Source organism: Crotalus tigris, unplaced genomic scaffold (assembly GCF_016545835.1).
Source record: "Crotalus tigris isolate CLP2741 ecotype Arizona unplaced genomic scaffold, ASM1654583v1 scf7180000019826.329540, whole genome shotgun sequence".
Lineage (NCBI taxonomy): Eukaryota > Metazoa > Chordata > Lepidosauria > Squamata > Viperidae > Crotalus > Crotalus tigris.
The window spans coordinates 204,647-232,608 of record NW_024097729.1 but is presented as its reverse complement, the minus strand read 5'-3'; the positions used below and the strand labels follow the sequence as shown (position 1 = coordinate 232,608).

Sequence of the window (27,962 nt, the reverse complement as noted above, 5' to 3'; positions counted from 1 at the left end):
GAGGAGTTCCGCACAGTAAGCTTTTCAGCTCTTGGAGAACACCGTGAGTCCACTCTCTTTTTACACCCACACCCACACCCACCCTCCGGAGGGTCAGCTTTGCATCCATCTGCACACCATTGAATGGCTGATTCCTTCCCCCAAAAAATGAAAAAAAAAAAGTTTTGACCCCAAAAGACATTATGGATCAGCACTTTATATATATTCAGACTGCTAATTAATGAACTGAAATGCCAACTCGGTTAGTTGCACTAGTAGAAATGACATAGAAAATGTAACATTCCATTGCAGAAGATATAGCAAAGTGAGGGCATGTGGCTACATTGCATAAGCTGAGAACTGCAGAAATGAAAAAAACTTGTCATCAAGCCATGTTAGTCTTGACCCCTGGCCCTGTTATGTGCAATCTTGCTTAGCAATGCACATTAGGCAAGAAAGGACCTTGTTCCCTGAACAAGCAACCCAATACTCATTTACAGATATTGTTAATGCCATAGGGTTGATACTTTATTGTATAGTAGTTTGTATTTTGGAAGATATCTATATCGCTAACCTTTGAGCCAATTCCTTAATTCTGTTGCAATGGAAACTACTCAAGGAAACAACATTTTAAAGGGGTTTTAGAGTAGAATTTTGCTGCAGAGCAATCATAGCATCTACTTTGTGCCCTCCCTATAAGCTATCAGCTTACAACAAATCTATATCTTATAGGGATATAACATCTTAAAACCATCAGTCTCACTGTCCTAAATCTCATTGTCAACAGTAGACAAATATAAATAGGCAAGACACATTTTCATTTGCTGGTGGTCAAGAACAGAGGCAAGGAATAATCAGGTAAGTAGCTGATAGTCTGGAAGATTAGAGACAGCAATTGTTTTAGATATATTTTTCCAAACGTACACATGTGATTCTTATCTAAGACCTTAAATTCTAAGGAAAGGTCCCCAATCACAAAAGTTCATGGCTACCAAAGAAGTCTTACATATGAATTGTATGCAGTCTCTTAAGTAGCATGAGCCTGTGCACTCATTATCTGGAGTCTAATCCTGTTACTGAATTATGATTTTGTAAGAGAAACAGCTATGAGATATTTCAGAAGTATTCTTAATTACATGTAGTCAGAACCACAGTAAGAATAGCTTCCTTTGCTATAAAAATTATTGTATTTGTATTCCACATCAAGGTTAAGATTGCCTTTAAATGTAATAGCTATCCCACATGCTTTATTTGAGCATCTATTGATGCAAATGCTTTTTTTAAATTATTGAACACAAGTGTCCATTGAACAGTTAATGGCTCATATAAGGGAGTATTGATTCCTTTTTCTGAAGTCCATAAACAAAGACATTATATCCATGTCTTTGGGGTCCCCAACCAGACACAAGGTGAAATTCTGGAACAGAGCACTGAAGAACAGGAAGAGCAATTCTATCAAAAACTATATAAAAATATTAGATTTAAACTATCAAAATCTTTGTATAATGGGAGATTTTAATGCAATAGTCGATGGAACTTTGGACTATAAAAGCGCCAAACAAGGGAGAAAAGGAGGAAATATATTACTTAAAATGTTCTTAAAAATTATAGAAGAACTCTGCATTCAAGATATATGGTGAGAGAAAAACCCAAAGAAATTGCAATACACATTTTATTCAAATAGACATAAATCATGGTCTAGAATCAATATGATATGGACATCTTTGGAATTGAAAACGATACAAGAAGTTGAGATGGAAACTAATGTTTAAGCAGACCATAACCCACTAAAAATGATTTGGAAAGGAACTAAGGAAAAATCATGATGGTCCTTGAATAAATCTATATTGAAAGAAAAAGAATTCTTACAACTAGCGACAAAGGAAATGGAATTTTTTTTCAAAATAAATAAGAAAGAAGAAACATCGCTTCAAAATGTGTGGGACATGGCTAAAGCATATTTCAGAGGGTTGGCTATAACTTATATCGCTAAAAAGAATAAAGAAAAGAAACAACTACAGTTAAAGTTGAAGGAAGAGCTCAGAAAGTTAGAATCAAAATTACAAATAGATCCACAAAAGAAAATACTTAAGAAACAAATGGAGATAATAAAGCATAAATTAAATTTAGCCAAGATGGAAATAATGGCTCAACAAGGATCACTTCCTATACTAGCAAACAAGAAAATAAACTTATCTAGGAAGCATTTGCTGGAATTGTGTCTAATAAAAGACTAACATGTATCAGGTAATCATATTAATTTGCAGTACAATCTGTTCCAGAGGCATATACCTGTTGCAAACGGCACAAAAGCATCTCTTTTCCTAAACTGGTCCTTTTCATCCAAAAAATGACTGGGATTTTCTTATCTTAGTTTGACCCATCCTACTTTTTTATGTTTCATGAAAATAGGCATCCACTGCCATATATTTCCTATATGAATATACCTTATATATATATATATATATATATATATATATATATATATATATATATATATATATATATATGCTTTTTTTCTAAAAAAAAAAAAAAAGGTGCCGGAACTCACACACATCATACAACCCACCTTGCCTACCCTACAAGGTTTTATCCAAAAAAGGTGTCGGAACTCATTCTGGGCATTCTATGAGAAAAAAAGTCCTCTCTGTGTGTGTGTGTGTGTGTGTGTGTGTGTGTGTATGTGTGTGTGTGTGTGTGTGTGTGTGTGTGTATGTGTGTGTGTGTGTGTGTGTGTGTGTGTGTGTGTGTATGTGTATGTGTATAATAGGATGGATTAAACTAAAATAAGAAAATGGTGAAATTGAGAATAACCAATACTGACTGATTAGAGATTCGCATTCATGCACACATTTTACACAGAGTTTTTCTATACTGCAGGATACAATCCAGAGAAATGGAAATAATAAAAGATGAAAAGGCAAGATATTTGGCTTTTTCTAGATAAATCAAATGATTAATTTAGATGTAAATCCCAATGAAAGATTGACACTGTACTAAAGAATGATTATTTTTGTTGCTGTGGTTACTCATGCAGAGGGGATATTGAAAGGTGTGTACTGATTAGTACTTTCCATCAGTTTGAATGTGATTGCTTAATTCTGAATATAGCTACTTTCCTACTTATAAGAGGGTGTGTATACCACATTATTCTACTTTTTATTTTTATTTTGTAACCTAAAAGATTTCAGTTTGTTTTTTAATTGTACAGCTTATATACCGTACTTTCCAGCGTATAAGATGACTTTTGAAAGCGTTGAAATCGGTGCCGAAGTCGGGGGTCGTCTTATACGCTGAGTCGTCTTATACGCCAGAAATAATGGTAGTTTATGGCGTATAAGACGACTTTCTAGGCATGCAACTCGGCACCGAAGATGGGGGTCATCTTATACGCCGGGTCGCCTTATACGCTGGAATATATGATATATGTTATATTGAAAGTATATAAATAAGGTATATACAAATATCTGCTGCAAAAACTCAGTGTGGCGTCAGGAAGGGCAGCTGGCCAGTAAACACTCAGCTCCATCCAGTTGCTCCAACTCTACCCCGAATTAAGGGATTATATGGTCATAAAAGGGAGTTTTTATATGTTATATCAAAGATGGCAAAATTCTGATATGTTCTGATTTTTTTACATCTCAAAAACCTGGCATTTTAATAGGGGTGTGAAGACTTTTTATATCCACTGTAGCTATCACCTAATTTTTATCTTTCACAAAACTACTGCTTGCCAAATCTAAATGGACAATTTCGAAAATCTATCTAGTTGTAAAAATGTGAAAACGTTGACCCAGACTTTGCAACTGTGGAAACCTACATCCAGACAGTGGCAAAAGCAGGTGCTGTTTGAAATCTTGAAAACTTTTCTGCTGAGTTTCTCTGCTATCTAATTTCAGTAATAAGTAAATACCAGGAAATTTTATAGTAAGAGGCAGTCTGAAACCTCTCAGAATATTCTTCAAGTATTTTGGATTGTCTGAAGTTGTCAAAAACTATTAAATGTGCTGTTCTAATCATTATAAAAGAAATGAAGGAACAGAGTCTCTTTCAAATAGTCTCTGTTCGTGTTTGGTTCTGCTGTTCTGTAAATATTAAAACCTAACCAACCTTGAGGTGGTTTTGAAATTCCATCCAGTCAGTTTTTCAGTATAAATGAACTGATAAAAGTATTCCTTTCCATTATCTGATGGACAGAGAGAACCTCACAAACAGTTTGATATTGATTTGGAATATTTTTAAAACTTCTGAAGAATTGAAAATTGGGTTTAGTTTACCTCAGAGGCTTCCTAGTAATTTATTCAATGAAATTATTAACTGTTTAAATTATAACGGTGTGATGAATCAGGAGTCAAGTAGTTCTGGACGAGAGATCTAGTCTGTGTAACCCTCTTGAAAGTCACGGTTTAAAGGAGTTTGTTTAAAGGAGTAATGCTCATAGTACTGAATTCAAAGTTATAGCAAGCTGGTGAAAGAAAAGCCTTAAGTCCTACAAGAATTCAAAAGTTATTTGGGTTATATGAAGGATGCCTCTTCCTGATTATATCTGGTTAAATCTTTCAGGGGATGAAGTGGACAGGGTCCTCAATACTGTCAACACCGCTACCTGTCAGTAAGATCCTTGTCTCTTCCAGATAGTGAAAGCCTCTAGGACAGTGACTAGCAGGTGGGTCTAAGCAGTGATCAATATGCCACTAGAAGGGGGACATTTCTGGAGTCTTTTAAGGAGGCCCTGATTTGCCCCCCACCTTAAAAAACCATCACTGGATCCACCTGCATGGACAATTTTCATCCAATTTCCTTTTTGGGGAAGGTTGTGGAAAATGTGGTGGTCTGGCACTTCAGAGGATCTGTGATGAAGTGAATTACTTGGACCCCTTTCAGTCAGGATTCAGGCCCGGTTATGGAATGGAAACAGCATTGGTCGCACTTGTTGATGATCATTGGTGAGATTGAGATCGGGGTAGTGCAACCATTTTTGCTCTCCTTGACCTCTCAATGGTTTTCAATACCATTGACCATGGTATCCTTTTGGGTCAGCTATGGGGGCTGTGGCTGGGCGACACAGTTTAGTGCTAGTTCTATTCCTTTCTCAAAGCTGGTTCCAATTGGTGTTGATAGGGAATGAGAGGTCCAGCTCTTGGCCACAATCTTGTGGCACGCCACAGGGCTTGGTACTATCTCCACTCTTTTTCATCATCCATAGCAAATGACTGGGCGCGATCATCTGTCACCAGATGATCTGCAGTATTCTGAAAATACTCAATTCTATATTTCCACTCCTGGTGAACCAAGTCATACTATGGCTTCCCTCTTGTGGTGCCTGGAGGCTGTGGGGCCTGAATGGGGAACAACAGGCTTTGACTGAATCCTGGTAAGACCGAACGGTTTTGGGTACATGGGGCCCTGAGATCTGTCATATTTGAATTTGGGTGGGGTGGCACTATCCCAGTTTGCAACTTGAGGGATTCTCCTGGATTCAGAACTCCTGCTCAAAGAGCAGGTGGCAGTTGTGGCTAGAAGAACCTTTGCACAATTTTGGGTTGTGCACCATTTGTGGCTTTTCCTGGATCAGGATTCCCTGCACTGTCATCTCACAATTGGACTATTGTAATGTGCTCTACACAGAGCTACCTTTGAAAGGCATTTGGAAGCTACAGCTGGTGCAGACTACAGCGGTTCAGGCCGTTCTTGGGGCCCAAAGAATGGCCCATATAACATCACTACTCTGCGAGCTGCATTGGCTGCCAGTCTGCTTCTAGGTGCAATTCAAGGTGTTGGTAATCACCTTTAAAGCAGTTCAAGGCATGAGTCCAGGCTACTTGAAGGACTTCTCATCCCACTGAATTGGCCATCCCACCTGTGCTAGCAGAGGAGGCATGCTACAGGCCCAACTATTCTGGCTGGCAGTGTCCAGGAAAAGCCTTCTCTGCTGTTGCACCTGTCCTCTGGAATATTTTTTCCCCCAAGTGAGGTCGGCCCCAACCCTCCTGACCTTTTGTAAGGGCCTAAAGACCTGGCTCTACCAGTTAGCATGGGAGAGCATCACAGTGGAGCTGGTTAATCGAGTAACAATAGATCCCATCTCCCTCCCAATCCTGCCCCTGCCCTCCCATCTGTAAATGGATTTTAGTGGTTGGCATTAACTTATTTATATTTTAGTATGTTTATGCATATGATTGTTAACCACCCAGAGTCCAGGAGAGAAGCAACCTAGAACTAAGGAGAAATTTCCTAACAGTGAGAACAATTGCCTTCAGATGTTGTGGGTGCTCCATCACTGGGGGCTTTGAAGAAGTGTCTGGAATGGAACAGGGTCTCCAGCTTGTGTAGGGAGTTGGACTAGAGCAGTGTTTCTTAACTTCGACAACTTTAAGATGTGTGGACTTCAAATCCTGGATATGCCCAGTTAGCATAGCTGGGTAGGGATTTCTAGGAGTTGAAGTCCATACATCCTATATTTGACAAGGTTGAGAAACACTGGACTAGAAGATATTTATACTGTATTACTCCATATTGTTCCACTAAATGTACAAAAACAGGAACTTATTTGAACCCAGACTTCAAAGGTAGGGATGTTAGTAAATAATTACCTTGTACTGATAGCAGTAAAAGAACACATTGATTAAAAAAAAAAAGGTTAGAGAAAATATGTCATTTAGATGTGATTGAGGCTCCAGTTAGCCTTTTTCTTTCAGTCTTGTCTCATTTAAACAGTTTCTGGGATTTTTGAAGAAGACAACAGCTGAGAAGAGGATGGATTTGACATGGACAGAAATTCTACTTCTTCTCTGTATACTTTTCACCCTTTTTTCATCTTTCCAAATGTATAAGAAAAAAGGGCAGCTGCCCCCTGGACCTACTCCATGGCCTATTCTGGGGAACATCTTTCAGCGAGATGTACTACCTCTGTATAAATATTATGAAAAGGTAAGGTTAGTTAAGTATTTTACTTCTTCAAAGTTTCTGGTGATTACTTTGAAATATTACTGTGCCTTTCTCTAATTTTATTAGTTTGATTTATTCTATAAACAACCAATGTTATTTTGAGCTCATGTGTATCTTCAACAGGAATTATAGTATAAAGTCACCTTGTAACAATCTAATAAACCTGCAATGGAAGTTTCAAAGTTGTACTACATTTCAAATATGTAGTAACAAGAAAAACTTTAGAAACATAAATCTAAAATTTTGTATCATTTGAGTTAGCATCAAATTCAAATTAGCATCAAATTCACTTAATCCTCCTCTTCTTCTAGCTAACCTGTTTGATTCCAGGTTGCTTAAATGCAGATACAACCTAATAAATGAAAGGCTAGGGATATTTCATCTGGGCTGCAAAAATCCAGGCAATCACTAGATGCCAACAAAGATATATAGAAACACAAACTCTTTCCTATAGTATAGTGCAGGGGTAGGCAACCCAAAACACTCAAAGAGCCACTTGGACCCGTTTCCCACCAAAAATAAAACACCGGGAGCTGCAAAACCCTTTTGATATCTAAAATGAAGATAATACTGCATATATCCTTTTTTACCTTTATTATAGGTGTGTGTGCGCACGCGAGCGTGTGTGTGCGTGTGTGTGTGTGTATGTATATGTGTGTGTATACACACACACACACACACACAGACACACACATTAAAAATAAAAGTAAAAATATGACTCTTGGGAATATCCATACTATTAAAACAATGATCACCAAGAGAATGCTTTAAGAGAATAAAATTACATACACACAGAGGTTAAAAAAAGGATATATGCAGTGTTATCTTCATTTTAGATGTCAAAAGGGTCTCTCTCTCTCTGTCTCTCTCCCTCCCTCCCTCTCTATCTGTCCTTGGTCTGCCACTCCTCTTCCCCCCCTCTCTCTCTCCCTCCCTCTCTCTTTCTCTCTCTCTCTTTCTCCCCCCCTCCTATCTGCTGCTCACCTGGCAAGCTTCAAGCTGTTGTCCAACAAGCTCAGGGGTAAGCAACCTCATCTCTTTTATGACTCATGGACTTCAACTCCCAGAATTCCTGAGTCAGCCTAGCTGGGCTAGCTAGCTCTCTCCTGCCCTTCCTGCTTCCTGCAGAGATGCAGCAAAGGGAGGAGCTCCGCCCAGTAAGCTTTTCAGCTCCTCGGAGAACACTGTGAGTGCACTCTCTTTTATACACAGAGAGAGAGAGAGAGAGAGAGAGAGAGAGAGAGGGAAGCAGGGAAGCGCAATTGCCTCTCTCTGTCTCTGTCTCTCTCTGCAAAGGCAGAGGAGGCTGGGAGCCACAGGGGAAGGCTCAAAGAGCCGCATGCGGCTCCGGAGCCGCAGGTTGCCGATCTGTGGTATAGTGGAAATCCAGTTCCTTGAAGCCTATTTAGGTTACCAAAGATGGTTTATCTTTATGAATGCTAGCAGTTTGCTCCTGTTTCCATCCTCCAAATAGATCAGTTATCCTCTTCCATGCGTTGTTTTTTCACCTATAACCTTTTTTTGTACAAAAATCAAATAGCCCATTATTATAATTCTACTTCACTGGCCCTCTGTAATATAATTCCTTGCACACTGTTTGAAGCACTCCTATATATTCTTTACTTATATCAACTTTCCATTCAGTCTGTTGGGAAGTTGATCTACTGTATATGTTATTATTTTTCATGAAATACACCAGTTTGTATTTTTGCAATATTTTTACATTCACTCTTAGTTTTTTCACTTCTTTCCTTTTCTTCTGTGCCCATTTTGTCAAGGCCTGTCCTTATGGATTTATTTATTTAGTCATGAATCAAATACATCAATGGCAGACTTTTTTTAGCATTACAGAAGGATAATTTTTACATTTTGAAAAGTCAGTTCAACCTCTGTCTATTCCTTTTCTACTTCAAATTTTATTAGTTTATCAAAATATAAAATACAAAAGAAAATAAAAATAATGGAAACTAGAGGGAGGAAAAAGGGAAGGAAAGAGTAAATGTGAGATAAAAGGGGGGGGGGAAGGGGGTTGACTCTTTTTAGCACAGTAGAAGATAACATTATGGCCTCAAGTTTTTAACTAGACATTTTTATAACAACAAATCTATGTAATCAGCAAAACCAAAATCAAAATTTTATTTTTTTATCTCTAGCACAAAATGCAGAAGTTATTTCCAAATAAAAAACATAATTAAATATATTCTCTTCTTTGAATAAAGCAATCAATTTAACCATCTCTGCTTTTTCTTTCCTGCTGTGGAAGTAATATTTCTGTTTGTACTTAATAATCTTTATAAACTATCACCATTTATATTAATAAAATTCACTATATTCTTTCAGATTATTTAACCTTAAAGGGAAAAATCACCTTTTCCCATTTTAAAACATTAAATTTTTCTTTAAAAACATTTCTAAAATCAGTATGTTCTAATACATCTTTTCAAAAATTTCTTCTTAACATACATACTTTAAATTTTGCTTTCAGTAATATTTTACAAGCTTTAAAAATTATTCCAAAAATTATATATAAAACAAAAAAACATTTTCAAACTCATTTTATCAACACAAACTGCATTAGAGCTTTCTTTCAATTACATAGATCAAACAAATAAAAATCCAACTAACTTGAATTAACTCATTAAATTTAAATCACTCCCTCCAAATTATCCTCATAGAATATTTTTTTTCTTCTTGTATACGTCCATTTTAAGACTCTAAACTTTTCTTTAAACTAATACATCTTTTTATTTAACTGTCTCTTAACATAGATACTTTCAAATACACTTTCAGTAATCTTTTACAATCTTTAGGAATAATTTAAGCATTATATATAAAGAAAAAAAATGCATTTTCAGACTCATTTTACATTAAAACTTTCTTTCAGTTACAAATATCAAACCAATAAAAATCCATCCTGATTCCAATTGACTAATTAAGTTTAAATCACTCCTTCCAGCTTATCTTCATAGAGTAAAATCTTTTTCTTCTCTGGAATGTCAATCAAGTAATTGTAAATTTGTCTCTTTCTCAAGGATTTCTCAACCTTGTTAATATCCATGAAGAAAAAAGTCCCAAACTTGTCCTCTTGAAAGTTGCAGATTTTGTTGAGACTCTTCTTTTAATTGTGTTGGAAGGTTTACATTTAAATCATCATAAATAAGATTGGTGTCAAAATCGCAATTGACTCCTTTACATTGTCAACTACTTGTGAAATTGCCTCCATGGTTTGGTAACATTATACACATAAGTGCATCTGTGAAGTAGTTTGACTAGTTTTTTTTAACATCCTTGGAATATAGTTGGTCTATGACAGTGTTTCTCAACCTTGACAATTTTAAGGTATGTGGACTTCAACTCCCAGAATTCCACAGCCAGCATTGCTGGCTGTGGAATTCTGGGAGTTGAAGTCCACATGCCTTAAAATTGTCAAGGTTGAGAAACACTGGTCTATGAACTGATAGGTTTTATTTAAGAATTTTTCAAATACTTCTCTAATAATTTGCTCCTCCATCTTCTTAACTCCCTTTTTAGTCAAAGAGTAAATTTTTTTGTAGGTCACTTAAGGATTACTGGCCAATCAAGTTTCATAAAAATCAGAGAGTTTTAACCACCCACAGCAAAGCAGACAAGCTACAAATTACTTAAAAATGGAAAACTAGAACCATAACTTTCTACTCTTATATTTCTCCAACAAAGTTAAAAAAAAAAGATATTCCACATTTCCTTATTTTAGCTTGCTTTCAGCAGTCTTCTTGTTTAACAATAAAGAAATCCCCCAGATGGCACAGATCTTCAAAAAGGAATAAAAAGCTACAGTTAAAGAGAGTCTTATTTTAGCTCAATAAAGATTATTAGTCCTTAAAAGTGTTTAAGAAATGAAAGGCACAACTTACTGTCCATTTGAAAAAAAAATTCCAAAATGGTTGCTTTTCAAACAAAGTGATTGCAGCCCCGCCCCAGCTGCTGGCTCATCAGTGCTCTGAAGCAGAGGTCCCCAATCTTTTGGGCACCAGGGATTGGTTCCGTCGAGAAAGATTTTTCCACGGACTGGAGAGTGTGCGGTTTTGTGTGCTGCCTGTATCCCACACATGGGGCTTTGCTTGTTGTGCAGACTGGTTGCTGGCATGCCATGGATCGGTATTGATCCATGGACAGGGGGTTGGGGACCCTTGCTCTGAAGCACAGCTCCTGAAGCTACTTGCAGACCATTGCTGTATGGAGGTTCTTGTGGAATGATTTTAGTACTCTCCCTAACCCAGGAGAGTCATATAAACTAAAGGAATGCCAGTTCCTTCTGTTCGTAAGTTGAAAAGGCAACAGTTTAGAGAAAAATCCTTCAGGGAGCCCCAGTGATCTCTCTCTAGTGTGTTGTCAATTGGTCATCTTCACTGGAAGTTCCAAGGTCTGTCCTTGACACAACAAATAATTACCTGATCTACTTTAAGAAGCTTTCATCAATACAGTTTTCCCTGAATTGCATTTTTTTGAATGTTCCATAATAATAAAAGTATTCTTTTCTTTCTCTGTTATTATTATTCACTAAAGTGTATATATATTCTTATATTCCATGTTAAATGTTCCATATCTCATGCTGGTTAACATCTGGACCAATAAATATTGACCTTCACTTGCCTACATAAAGTTGGTTAATGGTGTATTTCAAATACATTTTTCTAGTAAGCTAAAGAAAGAATAGATTAGTTATCAGGCTTTGTTTTATCTTTGCAATAGATAACATTTTTTGTTAATGGTAAAAATAGGATTGCTGCATTTTGGTCCTTTTGTGCTGGTATGTCAGAAGTACAACCAAAGCACAGTTTTATCTGGAGTGGCTCAAGCTATTCTCTGCAAGCTAAATTCTCTAATCCATATATACCCACAAAGGCCAACATAGCATTGTCTGTCACTCATCAACTAGGAGATATATGTCATGTATCATGTATAATCATATTGATGTATTTTGTAGGCATTAAAAGTTACTGAAGCTTTGCTTAAATATGCTGAAGTGTCTCTGACAAATTTAAGAAGTATTTCAAAAATACTTGGAGTGAAGTGTGTATTGGTCCTCAATGGAACTGCATCTACAAGGAGGGAAGTGTGTAGTGGGGTGCTCCAGGGCTCTGTTCTGGGCCCAGTGCTCTTCAACATCTTCATCAATGATTTGGATGAGGGGATAGATGAGGACCTCATCAAATTTGCATATGACACCAAGCTGGCAGGAATAGCCAACACTCCAGAAGACAGGCTTAAGATACAGAAGGATCTTGACAGACTTGAACATTGGACGCTATCTAACAAAATGAAATTTAATGGTGAAAAAAGTAAGGTTCTACATTTAGGCAAGAAAAACCAAATGTGCAGGTATAGTATAGGGGATACCTTGCTCAATAGTAGTAACTGTGAGAGGGATCTTGGAGTCCTAGTGCACAATCACTTAAATATGAGCCAGCAGTGTGCTGCAGCTGCCAAAAAAGCCAACACAGTGCTAAGCTGCATTGACAGAGATATAGAATCAAGATCATGTGAAGTATTAATACCATTTTACAATGCCTTGGTAAGGCCACACTTGGAATACTGCATCCAGTTTTGGTCACCACAATGTAAAAAAGATGTTGAAACTCTATAAATAGTACAGAGAAGAACAACAAAGATGCTTAGGGGACTGGAGGCTAAAGCATATAAGAAACAGCTGCTGGAATTGGGTATGTCTAGTTTAATGAAGAGAAGGACAAGGGGGACATGATAGCAGTGTTCCAATATCTCAGGGGCTGCCACAAAGAAGAGGGAGTCAAGCTATCCTCCAAAGCACCTGAAGGCAGGACAAGAAGCAACGGATAGAAACTAATCAAAGAGAGAAGCTACCTAGAACTAAGGAGAAATTTCCTTACAGTTAGAACAATTAATCAGTGGAACAACCTGCCTCCAGAAATTGTGAATGCTCCAACACTGGAAGTTTTTAAGAAGAGACTGGACAGCCATTTATCTGAAATGGTATAGGGTTTCCTGCCTGAGCAGGGGATTGGACTAGATGACCTCCAAGGTCCCTTCCAACTTTATTATTATTATTATTATTATTATTATTATTATTATTATTATTAGCAGTAGTAGTAGTATATAATTTCATCAAAAATGCATTGTCACCTAATTAACTGAATTTTCATCTAATTCTACCCTTAGCTTTCTGTGAAATATGGACCTATATTTACTGTCTGGAATGGATCAAAGCCAATGGTTGCTCTTTGTAGTTATGAAGTGGTAAAAGATGCTTTGATAGATCATTCAGAAGAATTTGGTGGGCGAACAGAAATGCCTGCACATAAGCGATTGTTCCGTAATAAAGGTTGATTCTCTTTCATTTCCTTATTAGTTATCATTTTTTCTTTAATTTTCTGTACATATTTTCAAATTATCTAAATGCCATTAATAATATTGATAATTGTGAAAGTTTCACTTAAAATGAGGTTTTGTAAAGATGTTGATTTGGTCATGCTAGAAAAAGGAAGAAAATGTTCTTTATCATTCCCTTTCCACTTCTCAAGTCTGCTCAGGTTGTCACTTACATGCATAAACAACAACAACAAAAACAATTAAAAAAACCCACCCTTCTCGGAACTGCCTGTATACTCAGATGCTATTTTAATAATTCTTAGGTCCTTGGTTAGGACTTGAACTGTTAAGAAATCAATGGTTGTACCAATAGTAATAGGAGCCCTTGGAGCAATACCCAAAGGGTTGCCTAGATTCATGGAAATTTTGAACTTATCAGACCTGAATATTCTGACTTTGCAAAATCCACCTTACTTGGAACTGTTTATATACTCAGACACCTTAATAACTCTTAGGTCCTTGGTTAGTACTTGAACTGTTAAGTTTTTACCAGTCCCAGACTGTGAATCGAATTGAAGATTAAATCTTAAATAACAACAACAACAAAAATAATTTGACCTCTAAATTGGCCCTTTGGGAAAAACAAAATGGTTTACCAATGAAGACATTTTTTGGCTTATGTTATCTGGATTAATGCTGAATATCAATTTCATATACCTTCAAAATAACTTGGATTTTGAAGAAGCTGGGTAGAAAATTGTTGATGCCTTTGAGCTTTGATGTTGGAGAAGATTCCTGAGAACATTCCAGGGAAGACTCTTGAGAATATTGTGGATACCCAATAAAACTTATCATTGAACAAATCAGTCCAGAATTTTCACTCAAAGTACAAATGACCAGATTCAAATGATCATATTTCAGAAAGTTTGTGCAAAGCTCTCTCTAGCTCTCTAGAGAAAGTTGTAAGGGTGGGAAAGATGGTAGGAAGGAGACATGATGGAATTAGTTACAATCAGGGCTTTTTTTCTCATAGAATGCCCAGAACGGAGTTCCGGCACTTTTTTTGGATGGAACCTTGTAGGGTAGGCAAGGCGAGTTATATGTCGTGTGTGAGTTCTGGCACCTTCTTTTTTTTTGTAGAAAAACACTGGTTTTTAAAATGATGACAAATATATCAAAGTCCTCAAGAACTAGGCTGGAGATCTATTGTAACGGACAAAATCTATGTGGTTGCTTGTAATTGACAGTGACTTGATGGTACCTAATCAAGCAACCAAGTAAGAGAGCAATTGGAAGTGACTTCTTTTTGTGAACAAAACCTCTACTGCATAAACTAACCAGAACTGAAGCAATTGCAATTTTCTTCTGCGTACTGAATTCTGTCCATGATTGGTCTAGGATCTGTCCCTCTCCATTTAACACTTATAGTAACTTGTGACATGATTTCCACAATCTCATTCATTCTTCTCGTAATATGACAGCACTCAAGAACAGACAGATGAAAACTCTGCAGTTCATCTAACTAGTAATTCAAGCACAAAGGCTTGTTTACTTTAAAAGTGTAGTGGGAAAATTGTAATATATAATTTTTGAGAACTGATATCACATTGTGATCTGTTTCCTGTGTCTTTGGTTTCAGGTTTGACCAGTACTAATGACAAGAAATGGAAGGAGCTGCGACGGTTCACACTGTCCACCTTGCGAGATTTTGGGATGGGGAAAAAAAGAATGTCTGAGAGGGTGCAGGAGGAAGCTCTTTGTCTGGTGGAGGAAATGGCTGCCACAAAGGGTAAAAAAAAAAAAAAAGCTGGAAAGGGTTTTTGTATTATGTGAGGTTACAGGAAAAGTAGATTGTAAACTTAAAATCAAATCCTCTGCACTTAAATGCACATAATAAAGAAAAACTTAGATAGGCAGTGAATGCTCCCCTCCCTTTTGTTTTCACAGTATTGTTCAGAAGCAAAGGGAAAAGTAACACGGCTGTTTCTCCCTCTTTTTTATCCAGTGTCAGCTTTTGGCTTGATGAAATTACAAGATTGTCAAGAAGTACTGAAATCTTACTGTAACTGCAGTGGCTGAGAGATCAGAAATACTAGGAAATTGTTTAATAGGGCAATTATGGCTTTATAAAGTTACAATTTTGTCCAAAAGAAGTGAAATGTTAGGCTGGATGCAGTAACACACATTAAGTAAATTCAGAAACCAACAACAAACTTTATGGATTAAAGAGATAGGTAAACTAAGTGAGGCAAGAAACACATACATAAGAACAGGCTGCATGAGGGACAGAGATCTGTAAGGCAACATGGATTTGAATTGTAGGGCCACAAATAGAATTTATTCAGGCAGTTATAGCAGTTTTGAAAGCCATCCTTGTGGCTGGAAGGAGATACACAAAGAAGCAGAAAAAAGTGTATTGATTATTATTATTTTTAAAAAGGGGGATACATTAGAAGGAGAGAAGGGTGGAGGTAAAGAGTGTAATAATAATAATAGTAAAGCTGGAAGGGACCTTGGAGGTCATCTAGTCCAACTCCCTGCTCAGGCAGGAAATCCTACACCATTTTGGACAAATGGCTATCCAGTCTCTTCTTAAAAACTTCCAGTGTTGGAGCATTTACTGCTTCTGGAGGCAGGTTGTTCCATTGATTAATTGTTCTCACTGTCAGGAAGTTTCTCCGTAGTTCTAGGTTGCTTCTCTCCTTGATTAGTTTCCACCCGTTGCTTCTTGTCCTGCCTTCAGGTGCTTTGGAAAATAGCTTGATTCCCTCTTCTTTATGGCAGCCCCTGAGATATTGGAATACTGCTATCATGTCCCCCCTTGTCCTTGGTCAAAACTGGAAAGAGAAGCAAAAATGTTTCTGAAAAATATCAGTTAAACTCCACAATGACCCCTGGTACCTTCCCGTCAGAGAAGCACACTATCCGACGACCAGGTGAAGCAGTCACAGCCCTGATGTAACCAAGGGATCTGTCCAAGCTACCGACAGAACCACCCCTTCAGTGTATAAAAGAGACATCACGCCTCCCCCAAAGAAGTCTCCAGACGATCGAGGCGAAGGGGCTTGTGTAACTCAATGAAGCTATAAGCTATCCCGTGCAGGGCCACCCAAGATGGACAGGTCATAGCAGAGAGTTCTGACAAAATGTGATCCACTGGAGAAGGAAATGGCAAACCACTCCAGTATCTTTGCCATGAAAACCCCATGGACAGTACTAAAAGGCAAAAAGATATGACACTGGAAGATGAGCCCCTCAGGTCGGAAGGTGTCCAATATGTTACTGGGGAAGAGCAGAGGGCTAGTACTAGTAGTGCCAGAAAGAATGAAGCGACTGGGCCAAAGCCGAAAGGACGCTCAACTGTGGATATATCTGGTGGTGAAAGGAAAGTCTGATGCTGTAAAGATTTTTTCTCCATAGGAACCTGGAATGTAAGATCCATGAATCAAGGCAAGCTAGACATAGTCAAAAAAGAGATGACAAGACTGAACATCGACATCTTAGGAATCAGTGAACTAAAATGGACAGGAATGGGTGAATTTAACTCAGATGACCATCAGGTATACTACTGTGGGCAAGAATCACTCAGAAGAAATGGAGTAGCCTTCATAGTCAATAAAAGAATAGGAAAAGCAATACTGGGATACAATCCCCAAAATGACAGAATGATCTCAATTTGAATTCAAGACAAACCATTCAATATCACAATAGTCCAAATCTATGCTCCAAACACTGGTGCTGAAGAGGATGAAATTGACCGGTTCTATGAAGCCCTACAGCACCTTATAAAATTAACACCCAAAAATGATGTCCTTATCATCATGGGGGATTGGAATGCTAAGGTAGGAAGCCAAAAGGTAACCGGAATAATAGGCAAGTTTGGCCTTGGAGTACAAAATGAATCAGGGCACAAGCTGATAGAATTTTGTCAAGAGAATACGATGGTCATAACAAACACTCTTTTCCAACAACCCAGAGACGGCTCTACACATGGACATCACCAGACGGTCAACATAGAAATCAGATTGACTATGTGCTCTGCAGCCAAAGATGGAGAAGCTCTATACAGTCAGTAAAAACAAGACCAGGAGCTGACTGTGGCTCAGATCATGAGTTGTTGCAAAATTTAGGCTTAAATTGAAAAAAGTAGGGAAAAGCACTAGGCCACTCAGGTATGAACTAAATCATATTCCTGATGAATATACAGTAGAGGTGACAAATAGATTTAAGGAATTAGATCTGATAGACAGAGCGCCTGAAGAACTATGGATGGAAGTTCGCAACATTGTACAAGAGGTAGCAACTAAAACCATCCCAAAGAAAAAGAAATGCAAGAAAGCAAAATGGCTGTCTGAGGAAGCTTTGCAAATAGCTGAGGAAAGAAGGAAAGATAAAGGCAAAGGAGAAAGAGAAAGATTCCAGAGAACAGCTAGAAGAGATAAGAATGCCTTCTTAAATGAACAGTGCAAGAAATCGAAGAAAACAACAGAATAGGGAGGACCAGAGATCTCTTCAAGAACATTGGAGATATGAAGGGAACGTTTTATGCAAAGATGAGCATGATAAAGGACCAAAATGGCAGAGACCTAACAGAGGCAGAAGAGATTAAGAAGAGATGGCAAAACTACACAGAAGAACTATACAAGAATGAGCTTAACATCCCAGATAACCACAATGAGATGGTCACTGACCTCGAACCAGACATCCTAGAATGTGAAGTGAAATGGGCCTTAGAAAATCTGAGCAACAACAAAGCTAGTGGAGGTGACAGTATTCCAGCTGAGCTATTCAAAATCTTAAAAGACAATGCAGTAAAAATGCTACACTCAATTTGCCAGCAAATTTGGAAAACTCAGCAGTGGCCACAGGATTGGAAAAGGTCAGTTTACATTCCAATTCCAAAGAAAGGCAATGCCAAAGAACGTTCAAACTATCGCACCATTGCACTCATTTCACATGCTAGTAAAGTTATGCTTAAAATCCTACAAGCTAGACTCCAGCAGTATATGGATCGAGAACTACCAGAAGTCAGGCAGGATTTCGAAGAGGCAGAGGAACTAGAGATCAAATTGCCAACATACGCTGGATTATGGAGAAAGCTAGGGAGTTCCAGAAAAACATCTACTTCTGCTTCATTGACTATGCTAAAGCCTTTGATTGTGTGGATCACAACAAATTGTGGCAAGTTCTTAAAGAGATGGGAGTACCAGACCATCTCATTTGTCTCCTGAGAGGTGGAGAACTGAAAGACCCTGTGGATCTGAATTAAGCGGTCATAAATAGTATTCCTTTAATGAGTTGTGGTGTCTTTGAATATAATCTTTAATGGACAAACCTCTGGAATGAGGAGGCAAAAATAATGGAATGACTAGCAAGTGATATTATTTAAAGAAATATAGAAAGAAAACAGGGAAAAAAAGTTTAGAAGGAGGAAGGGAGGGTGAGACAGGAGAACTCAGTTAAGAAAGCAGAACCTACAAAGAGGTGAAGGAGGGAAGGGACAAAGTGGAAAAATCAGCCATGAGCAGAAAAAGAAAAGCAAGGGGTGAGAAAACAATTCTAGACTAAAGGCAGCCATACGTTTGTGAAGAAACTCTAGTGGTAACCAGGTCAATCTTTGAATATATATTTTAGTCAATTTCAAAATGGAACATGAAATACTATGTTGTATCTTGATTAAAGTGGTTATAGGATTTTAATATTGTGTTTATATTCCATACTTAGGAAAGAGGGAAAGAATAATAATTCCAGTTTCTCTGAATCACTTTTTGTTCCAGTTTTGAGGTGAGATTTGTGGAAGAGAAGATCCACATTCACTGATCCCACTCATAAGAGTCTGTGGTTTTTTTTGCAGGGCAGCCTTTTGACCCAAGAAGAATTTTTTCAAGTGCTGTTTCTAATGTGATCTGTGCAGTTGTCTTTGGCAATCGATTTGATTACAAAGATCGAAGCTTCATAGAGAATCAGAAGGTTATGGAATCTCAATTAAGATACTCTGTTAGTTTCTTAGGACTGGTATGTTAATCCATCTGATCCTCTTCTTGTCATGAACCCTCATTTTAACTAGCGGGTACGTTTGTGGGTGCAAATCAGAAATGTAGACGTGATGAGCTACTGAGCTGGAGAAGCCAAATCTAGACATCCAGCATGACTGAGCCATCTAAGCATAAATTGGTTCTTAAAAAATCTCTTCTGGCTGGACTTATTTCTTAGGGAACTATTTCCTTCTCTTGTAACTCCTTTGGGCCATGTCAGATTCTGGACAGGTGCATTTCTTCTTATCATAGAATTGTTAGACAGTTCCCCTATCTTTATGCATACAGCCAGTTTCTGTCTTTGCCTCTTGGAGGACTTTGGCCATTTTCACCATTATCCATTTGTGCAACTGATGGGGGAGGCTAGGAAAGCAGCGGGAGAATCCCTTGACAAAGTAGCTCTTACAAGGAAGTCGGCCTAGGTAAGGAGAGATCTGGGGAAAAGCTTTTCAAAGACACTCCTCTTCAATTAACTTATTATAGATATAAATTCCTATTAACAGTTTCCAAGACACTGTGTTTACCTGAGAGTAGAATTAAAGATAATATACTGAAATCCTTGTGATTCTTGTCTTCTTGGGTTTGGGTCCATCTGAGGATTGACAATTAGCAATATCAGAATAAAAGCTAGTCTCTGAATATTTAGGACATTAATCCTCCACCATAATGGTCTAATAAGATATAGTATTTAATGTGAACTCTGTGACAGGTATACAATACATTTCCAAAACTAGTGGAATACTTTCCTGGGCCACACAAAGACATTTTTGCTGAGGCTGAGCATGTCTGTGAATATATCCGTGAGAAGGTGGAATTGCACAAAAAGACATTGGATTCCCAGAACCCACGTGACTATATCGATTGCTTCCTTCTTAGAATGGAGAAGGTAGGCATACACGTCTGCATAATTGTCTGCATAATATACATTTAAGATGGAACTAGTTGATCCTATATGAAGAAGTATGGAAATATTTATTCTCCCCTTCTTTTTTGTTTACTTTTGGACAACCCATTCATTGCCCTTTGTTGGCATACATTATTATTCCAACATAATTGTTTTAAAAGTACCCATACAATTCTGCAAATTAGATCAAACAATAAAAATGAACTCTGTTATCTTTAAGACAGCAAAATTCTTCAAAAAAAATAGTATGCATAGAAATTTTCTTCCCATGCCGATTTAAATTTTAGAAGGTTTTTTTTTTAGAGATCTTCTACAGTTACAATAGGTGATATAAAGATAATTAAGTACAGTTTTCTAGAATCATCTTGTAGAAGAAATTTCTATTAGAATTAATTTGTTAGATCTAACAAGTACGTTTCTATGGAATAGATTTAATTCTTTTTTCCAACCATGTACCTTAGGAATTGCTTAGGCCAGCTCCAACAACATTAGTCAAAATCAAGAGTATCCATTCTTTATTGCCAGCCAATCTTGTTGTAAACATTTGATGGGCAGATCAAAGGGGCAAGCTGTTTCTTCCTCTGCATGAATGGTGATCCCAGAAATACCTTAGAATTGAAGACCTTTTTTATATTTTCTAAAGTCACTTTGATTGAATTACATTTCCTTTAATTGAAAAAGACACTATGAAGAGTTTCATGAATTACTTTATTTCAATTCCAAGTAGAATTTTTATTGTTCTGTTTCTCTTTTCATTTTTTTTAAAGGAGCAGAATTCATCTGAGGGTATCTATACTCCTGAAGATCTTGTGATTATTGTGTTTGGACTTTTTATGGCTGGGACAATAACCACAAGCCATGCTTTGCTCTGCAGCCTTCTAGCGATAGCTAAATTGCCACACATTCAAGGTATAGAAATACCCACAAATATATAAAGGTGTCAATACTCCTAGGACTGCCATTATTAATGCTAAGAAAGATGGTTTTTTAAAAAAACACACTTCTTTCAAAGAAGAAAGAAATTAATATGGTGTTGAGTAAAGTAAACTTATTGCAGCTGGATTACTGCATTTTTCTGGGGAACATTTGGGAAGTGTTTCCCCACTGTCTTCTTATAGAATATTTTTTTAGATTTCCCAGACTAGCTAACATGCCCTTGGAACAAGTGGATTTCCTGTTGAATATTGAGATTTTATGAAGACAATTCTAGTGAACTATATTGATTAGACCAGGAAGAGACAAAGGTGATTGAATGCTGTAACAACAATCTTCATTCCCCATACAGCCATAGGCCAATCAACCAATTACATGAATTTAATACTTGCTTTATGGATCCTAGTGTGAATGAATGAACTTAGTATAGCATAGCTTTTCTTAAGGATCATTTTTGCAATAATATAAATGAACATTACTTTTAATTCAAGGTATCATCTCTAACATTTTGAACCATTCTGCTTCAGATAGTGGTAAAATTGTTTCCCAGAGGAATGTATAATTATGACATAGATAAAAAGTAATAAAGATTGTTACAGAATATAATTAATCTTAATCCATGATACTTCCTAAAGTTGCTTGATTAGTTGTAGAGTAAACCACTAGCTTTTTGAAAATGGGCCTCATGCTTTTTGGAGGAATGAATGCTTGTTGCTATGGGCATAAATATTAATTATTTATGCCCATAGCATAAGGAAGGGAGAAGGCTGGTGAGGGTGGGGGTACTCCGGGAGGGGAGAAGGTTGGAGCATCCCGGTTATGACTGGGATGGGCAGATATGGCAGGAGCCGAGGGGCAGGCCACCTTTGGGGAACAAGGACTTGCTATATTAGAGCGATTCCTTGTTCCGGCCCCTCAAAAGGCTCATCCTGTAGTACTGGTGACAGGGGAGTACAGGGCCCTAGTTGTAGGCTGCTGTTGCTTAATGCCAGGTCCGTTGTCCACAAAGCCCCCCTTGTCCGTGATTTAATATTGGACAGCGGGGCAGACCTGGCATGTATAACCGAAACCTGGCTGGGCCCTGAGGAGGGTGTTTCCCTCTCGGAGATGTGCCCGGACAGCCTCGACATCAGGGCAGGGGTGGGGGAGTGGCAGTCATTGCTCGGAAGTCCTTGAGTCTTCGTGGGATTCCTGCCCCGGAGGTTGCTGGGTGTGAGTCCCTCCTATTGAAGTTGGGTTCACGGGTTCAGTTGGGCTTGCTGCTGACGTACCTACCTCCCAGCTGCGTTGCAACAGCCCTGCCTGCGTTGCTGGAGTCAGTAGCCGGGTTGGCGGTGGAGTTACCCAGACTTATGGTACTGGGGGACTTTAACCTACCATCACTCGGCGATCGCTCAGAGACGGCGCAGGAGTTCATGGCTTCCATGGCAACCATGGACCTGACCCAGGTAATCCAGGATCCGACTCATAGGGGTGGTCACACACTCGACCTTGTGTTTCTCTCGGGGCAATGGAGACATGATCTGGAATTAAGGGGAATAGAGATCTCGCCCTTTTCATGGACAGATCATTTCCTATTGAGGCTGGACTTCAGAGCATCACTCCCCCATCGCAGGGAGAGGGAGCCGACTAGGTGGTCCCACCCCAGGCGCCTAATGGACCCAGATCGGTTCCAGGAGGAGCTTGGGGAAATACCTGACTCCCTTGTCCACAACTCGTCCGGGTCCCTGGTTGCGGCCTGGAATGAGGCGGCGTCCGGGGCCCTGGATCGAATTGCGCCTTTGCGACCTCTCTGTGGTGGTGGTCCACGGAGGGCGCCTTGGTTTACTGAGGAGCTCCGGGAGATGAAGCACCACAAGAGACGTCTAGAGCGACGTTGGAGGGCCAGTAACTCTGAATCTGACCGATCACTATTAAGAGCCTATCTTATGACTTATTTAGTGGCGATAAGGGCGGCAAAGCGTGTTCACTTTTCTGCACTTATTGCGTCCGCAGAATCTCGCCCGGCCGCCTTGTTTAGGGTGACCCTCTCCCTTCTTAAAGTGGAGGAGGCGGAGGAACCCTTGCAGGGGAGAGCTGAGGAGTTTGTTCAGTTTCTTTCGGACAAAATCGCTCAGATTCAGAGAGACCTGGACTCCGACTGGGCAGTGCCAGCCGAGTTGCCGGGGGCTGGTCTTAGTCATGTTATCTGGAGTGAGTTTGAGCCTGTGACCCCTGATGAAGTGGACAAGGCCGTGAGGGCAATGAATGCCGCCACCTGTTTATTGGACCCATGCCCCTCCTGGCTGGTTTCTGCCAGTAGGGAGGTGACACGAGGCTGGCTCCAGGCGATAATCAATGCCTCCTTGATGGAGGGGTCTTTCCCGCAACCTTTAAAGGAAGCGGTGGTGAGGCCCCTCCTCAAGAAGCCTTCCCTGGACCCAGCTGTTTTGAAGAACTTTCGTCCTGTCTCCAACCTCCCCTTTGTGGGGAAGGTTGTAGAGAAGGTGGTGGCATCCCAACTCTTGCAATCCTTGGATGAAACTAATTATCTGGACCCTTTTCAATCTGGTTTCAGGCCTGGCTACAGCACTGAGACTGCTTTGGTCGCACTGACCGATGACCTTTGGCGAGCCCAGGATAGGGGTCATTCCTCTATCCTGGTGCTTCTTGACCTCTCAGCGGCTTTCGATACCATCGACCATGGTATCCTTCTGCGTCGTCTCGGAGAGGTGGGGGTGGGCGGCACCGTATTGCGGTGGTTCTCCTCCTACCTCTCTGACAGGTCGCAGTCGGTGTTGGCGGGCGGACAGAGATCGACCCCTAGGCGCCTCGATCATGGGGTGCCTCAGGGCTCGGTCCTGTCCCCCCTCCTTTTTAACATCCACATGAAACCGCTGGGTGAGATCATTCGGCGACACGGGGTGAGGTATCATCAGTACGCGGATGATACCCAATTATATATCTCCAACCCGTGACCTTTTAGTGAAGCAGTTGACGTGATGTGCCGGTGCCTGGAAGATGTGAGGGTCTGGATGGGGGTGAACAGGCTTAGACTCAACCCTGACAAGACTGAGTGGCTCTGGGTCTTGCCTCCCAAAGGTCAACTGGATGGTCCATCATTAGTCCTGGGGGAGGCAAATTTACCTCCCTCAGTGCAGGCACGCAACTTGGGTGTCCTCCTGGACTCACAGCTAAATTTGGAACAACATCTATCAGCTGGGGCCAGGGGGACCTTTGCCCAGGTTCGCCTAGTGCACCAGTTGCGGCCTTATTTGGACCGAGAGGCTTTACTCACAGTCACTCATGCCCTTGTCACCTCAAGACTGGATTACTGTAATGCGCTCTACATGGGGCTACCCTTGAAGGGCGTTCAGAGGCTGAAGTTGCTTCAGAATGCAGCCGCGAGAGCGATTGTGGGCGTGCCAAGGTACGCCCACGTGTCACCTATCCTCTGCGAGCTGCACTGGCTTCCTGTGGGTCTCTGGACACAATTCAAGGTGTTGGTTATCACCTTTAAAGCCCTTCATGGCATAGGGCCAGGTTACTTACAGGACCGCATACTGCCGCTCAGTTCCCAGAGACCGGTGATGTCCCATAGATTGGGCCTCCTTCAGGTCCCGTCGGCCAGACAATGTCATCTGGCGGGCCCTCAGGGAAGGGCCTTTTCTGTGGTGGCTCCAACCTGGTGGAATCAACTTCTCCCCGAGGTTCGAACAACTCCCATCCTGCCGGCCTTTAAGAAAGCCGTTAAAACTCTCCTGTTCCGGCAGGCCTGGGGCTGATGTCCCCGGGGGGGAGGGCGGGATATGATCGGACTCGCGATATGATTGTATTATTTTATTGTTTTATTGTTAGATGATTGTTTTAATTTTGTACGCCGCCCTGAGTCCTTTGGGATTGGGCGGCATATAAATAAATAAATAAATAAATAAATAAATAAATAAATAAATAAGGTATACATATAATAACAGCTTAGGAAGTTAATTTAAGAACTATATCTTTTCTCCTGACTACTGTTTACCCCATTTTTGGGTGGAGACGCTAATCTTCAGAAAGCCCATACAGAAATACTTTGTGCTTACTGCCTCTCAAGATATCTAGTAAGGCACAGAGATACAAATAATATGAATCCCATCTTGCACTAGGAAAGTTGAAATGGTCTCTACTGAGAAATGACCTTGAGAAGGAGCCATTGTCCTGACTAGAAGTGTCTTTCCTGAATGTGCTTTGGAACACATGTTTCTATTTGAGTGTTAGCTGACTACAGGTGCTCAGCGTGGCAAAGTAAAAGGTTGTCAATCTCATCTCAATATGTTTTTTCTCACAGCTAAGGTGCAACAGGAGATTGATGAGGTGGTGGGTACAAATCGCACGCCAAGCATGGAAGACCGGTTGAAGATGCCTTTCACAAATGCCGTTGTTCATGAGGTTCAGCGATATCAGAAAGGGACCCTTGAGACCTTTCCTCGGGCAACAACTTGTGATGTAAAATTCCATGGTTACACCATTCCCAAGGTAAGATGATACAAGTATTTATGAAGGCTCTCTAGGGAACAAAAGAAACTTAGATCTTTGACACGTGAGGCAGTTTGAATAAAAGAGCAATTTAGAGAAATATGTATTGAAAGAAATATCTACTCCTTCTCTCCTTGTTCTTCAAGGTTCAGCAGATGGCTATTCATTTCCTGTTTAGGCATGTGGGAAGCAAAGGCACTTTCTTCTCCATATGAAATAATATCATCTAATAGCATCTGTTTCTTCCTCTCCCTCTAGTATATGCCTATTGTACCAGTCTTCGCTTCTGTACATTTTGACCCTCTTCATTGGGAGACTCCAGAGAAGTTCAATCCCAATCATTTTTTGGATGAACAGGGACAGTTCAGGAAAAACGATGCTTTCATGCCATTCTCAGCAGGTACAAGCCTCTGGAACAGATTGTATCACAAATTCACATGATTACCTGTTTCATGTTATTCTTTTATCAAAGACAATCCCAGTAATTACTTCCTAAATAGGTTTTGTTTTCTTTATTGCTATTGTAGGGAAGAGGGCCTGTCCAGGGGAGGCCCTGGCTAGGATGGAGCTCTTCCTGTTCTTCAGCACTCTGCTCCAGAATTTCACCTTCTCTCTGGTTGGGGACACCAAAGACTCGGATGTAATGTCTTTGTATAATGACTTCAGAAAAAACCAATACCCCCTTATACGAGCTGTTAAACGTACAGTGGACACTTGTGGTTAATAATTAGGAGAAAGCACCTTTACTAATAGATACTCAAATGAAGCATGTGGCATGGCTATTAATTTAAAGGCAATCTTAATAAAGATATGAAATAAAAATACAATATTTTTATAGCAAATATAGTTACTCTTATCTCTTATCTGATTACATATTTTGGTGCAATTAAGAATACTTCTGAAATACTTACTAGCTTTTTCTCTAAGCTATATTCAGCAAATTTTCAATATATAAGATTTTAACTTCATACAAGGATCTCAGTTAGAAGTATTATCACAAATTAATGTTGTGGATTAACCTATATTTAAAGGTAACAAGGAAGAATTTATATTGATGTGGTTTGGCTAAATGCAAGATCAAATCATGTTTAAATCTGTTGATATCTAATGATTGTTTTAAAGACTGACAGACTGAGTATTTATATGATTAAACTATAATATTTGCTTGGCAATATATAGAATTAAAACGTGTACTAATTTACTTCAGCTTCTGTAGTAGTGTCTGAGGTAACTGAAATTTTAGAACCCTTAACAGATGTGGCATTTGACTGAATCAAGGCAGTCAGTTTGTAAGGAATTAAGAATAAAATGAATCTTAGCATGAGTTATTTATCTGATAAATTACTTTATTATTGTGGATAATAAATAATTAGAACATCTAACTTCAGAAAATCAATGGTTCCAGATGTACAAAATGCAAAATATGCATCTTAGGATTTCAAAATGGAAGCCATTCCTCAGAAAATATTGTTTCACATTCACTGAATTCTTCAAAGCTTTCTTTTTCCTTTTTCATCCACTACTGATAAAATCTCCTGTCGAAAGGTTTTTGCCTGATGGCAGATAAATTGACCCAAGAAAGTTTTGCCTACAAAATCATGTAACCCAGTTACATGATTCTTACACAGTTATATCATGTAGAATGCACTCAACAATCCTTCTTGTGATTATAGAATTTTGTGGTAGGCAATACCCTTTTGGAAAAATACCCTTGGAAAAATACCCTTCAAAAATATTTTAAATTCAATTTGATTCTGGGATCAAATTGATCTTTGATCTTTTTTTATTATTTTCTGCTGGAATTGTAAAAAATGAAATTGTTTGAATCAAACCAGGTTGTCCTCAAATCAGAGACCACTTGCATGGCAGGAGATTGAGGCCCATATATCAAATGTTTGAGGTCTCAATGTCTCATCCCAAAAGCCTCAGTTTACCCACCATACCATCACACATCTGTTCTGATGTAGGTGCTTGCTAGTTAAGTGATGACCTCTCCCCCCAGTTTGTTGTGATCCTCTCTAAATTCTCTGAGGCAGAAACGGAACATGCAGATTGTTGTGTCCTGGGTCTGCTGAGGCAGAAGTGTTGCAAATGGTCCCAGGGCTTCTAAAAGCTGCCCGGGACCAGACTTTTTGGCGCCGGCCTTGCGCACATGTGCAAGGCACAAAAAGGGAGAATTATGATAAGCTGTTTGGGAAACTATAAAAGGCCTGTGAGCCTGTTGTTTGTTGAGTGGAACTGGAATTGAATAAAGAAGAACTTGATTGAAAGTGGTATTGCGTGTCGCTTCAATGCCGTGAGCCCCAATACATAAATGTGCTGTTGATCTGAGGAGCTGG

At 39.2% G+C, this 27,962-nt stretch overlaps 1 protein-coding gene across 2 annotated transcripts; it reads left to right on the top strand.

The window, feature by feature from the left end:
- Positions 1–27,893, top strand: LOC120317801 (cytochrome P450 2C5-like). Of its 2 annotated transcripts, none has more exons than XM_039364678.1 (10): positions 1–43; positions 6,678–6,909; positions 13,105–13,267; positions 14,894–15,043; positions 19,109–19,269; positions 19,999–20,175; positions 20,961–21,102; positions 25,436–25,623; positions 25,882–26,023; positions 26,151–27,893. In XM_039364678.1, the coding sequence occupies exons 2-10, from the start codon at positions 6,736–6,738 to the stop codon at positions 26,345–26,347; spliced, it is 1,494 nt and encodes a 497-aa protein (XP_039220612.1). In that variant the 5' UTR covers positions 1–43; positions 6,678–6,735; the 3' UTR covers positions 26,348–27,893. The 2 variants fall into 2 exon arrangements, with proteins under 2 accessions (XP_039220612.1, XP_039220611.1); XM_039364677.1 differs by lacking the exon at positions 1–43 and adding an exon at positions 5,202–5,353.
- The last annotated feature ends 69 nt before the right edge of the window (positions 27,894–27,962 follow it).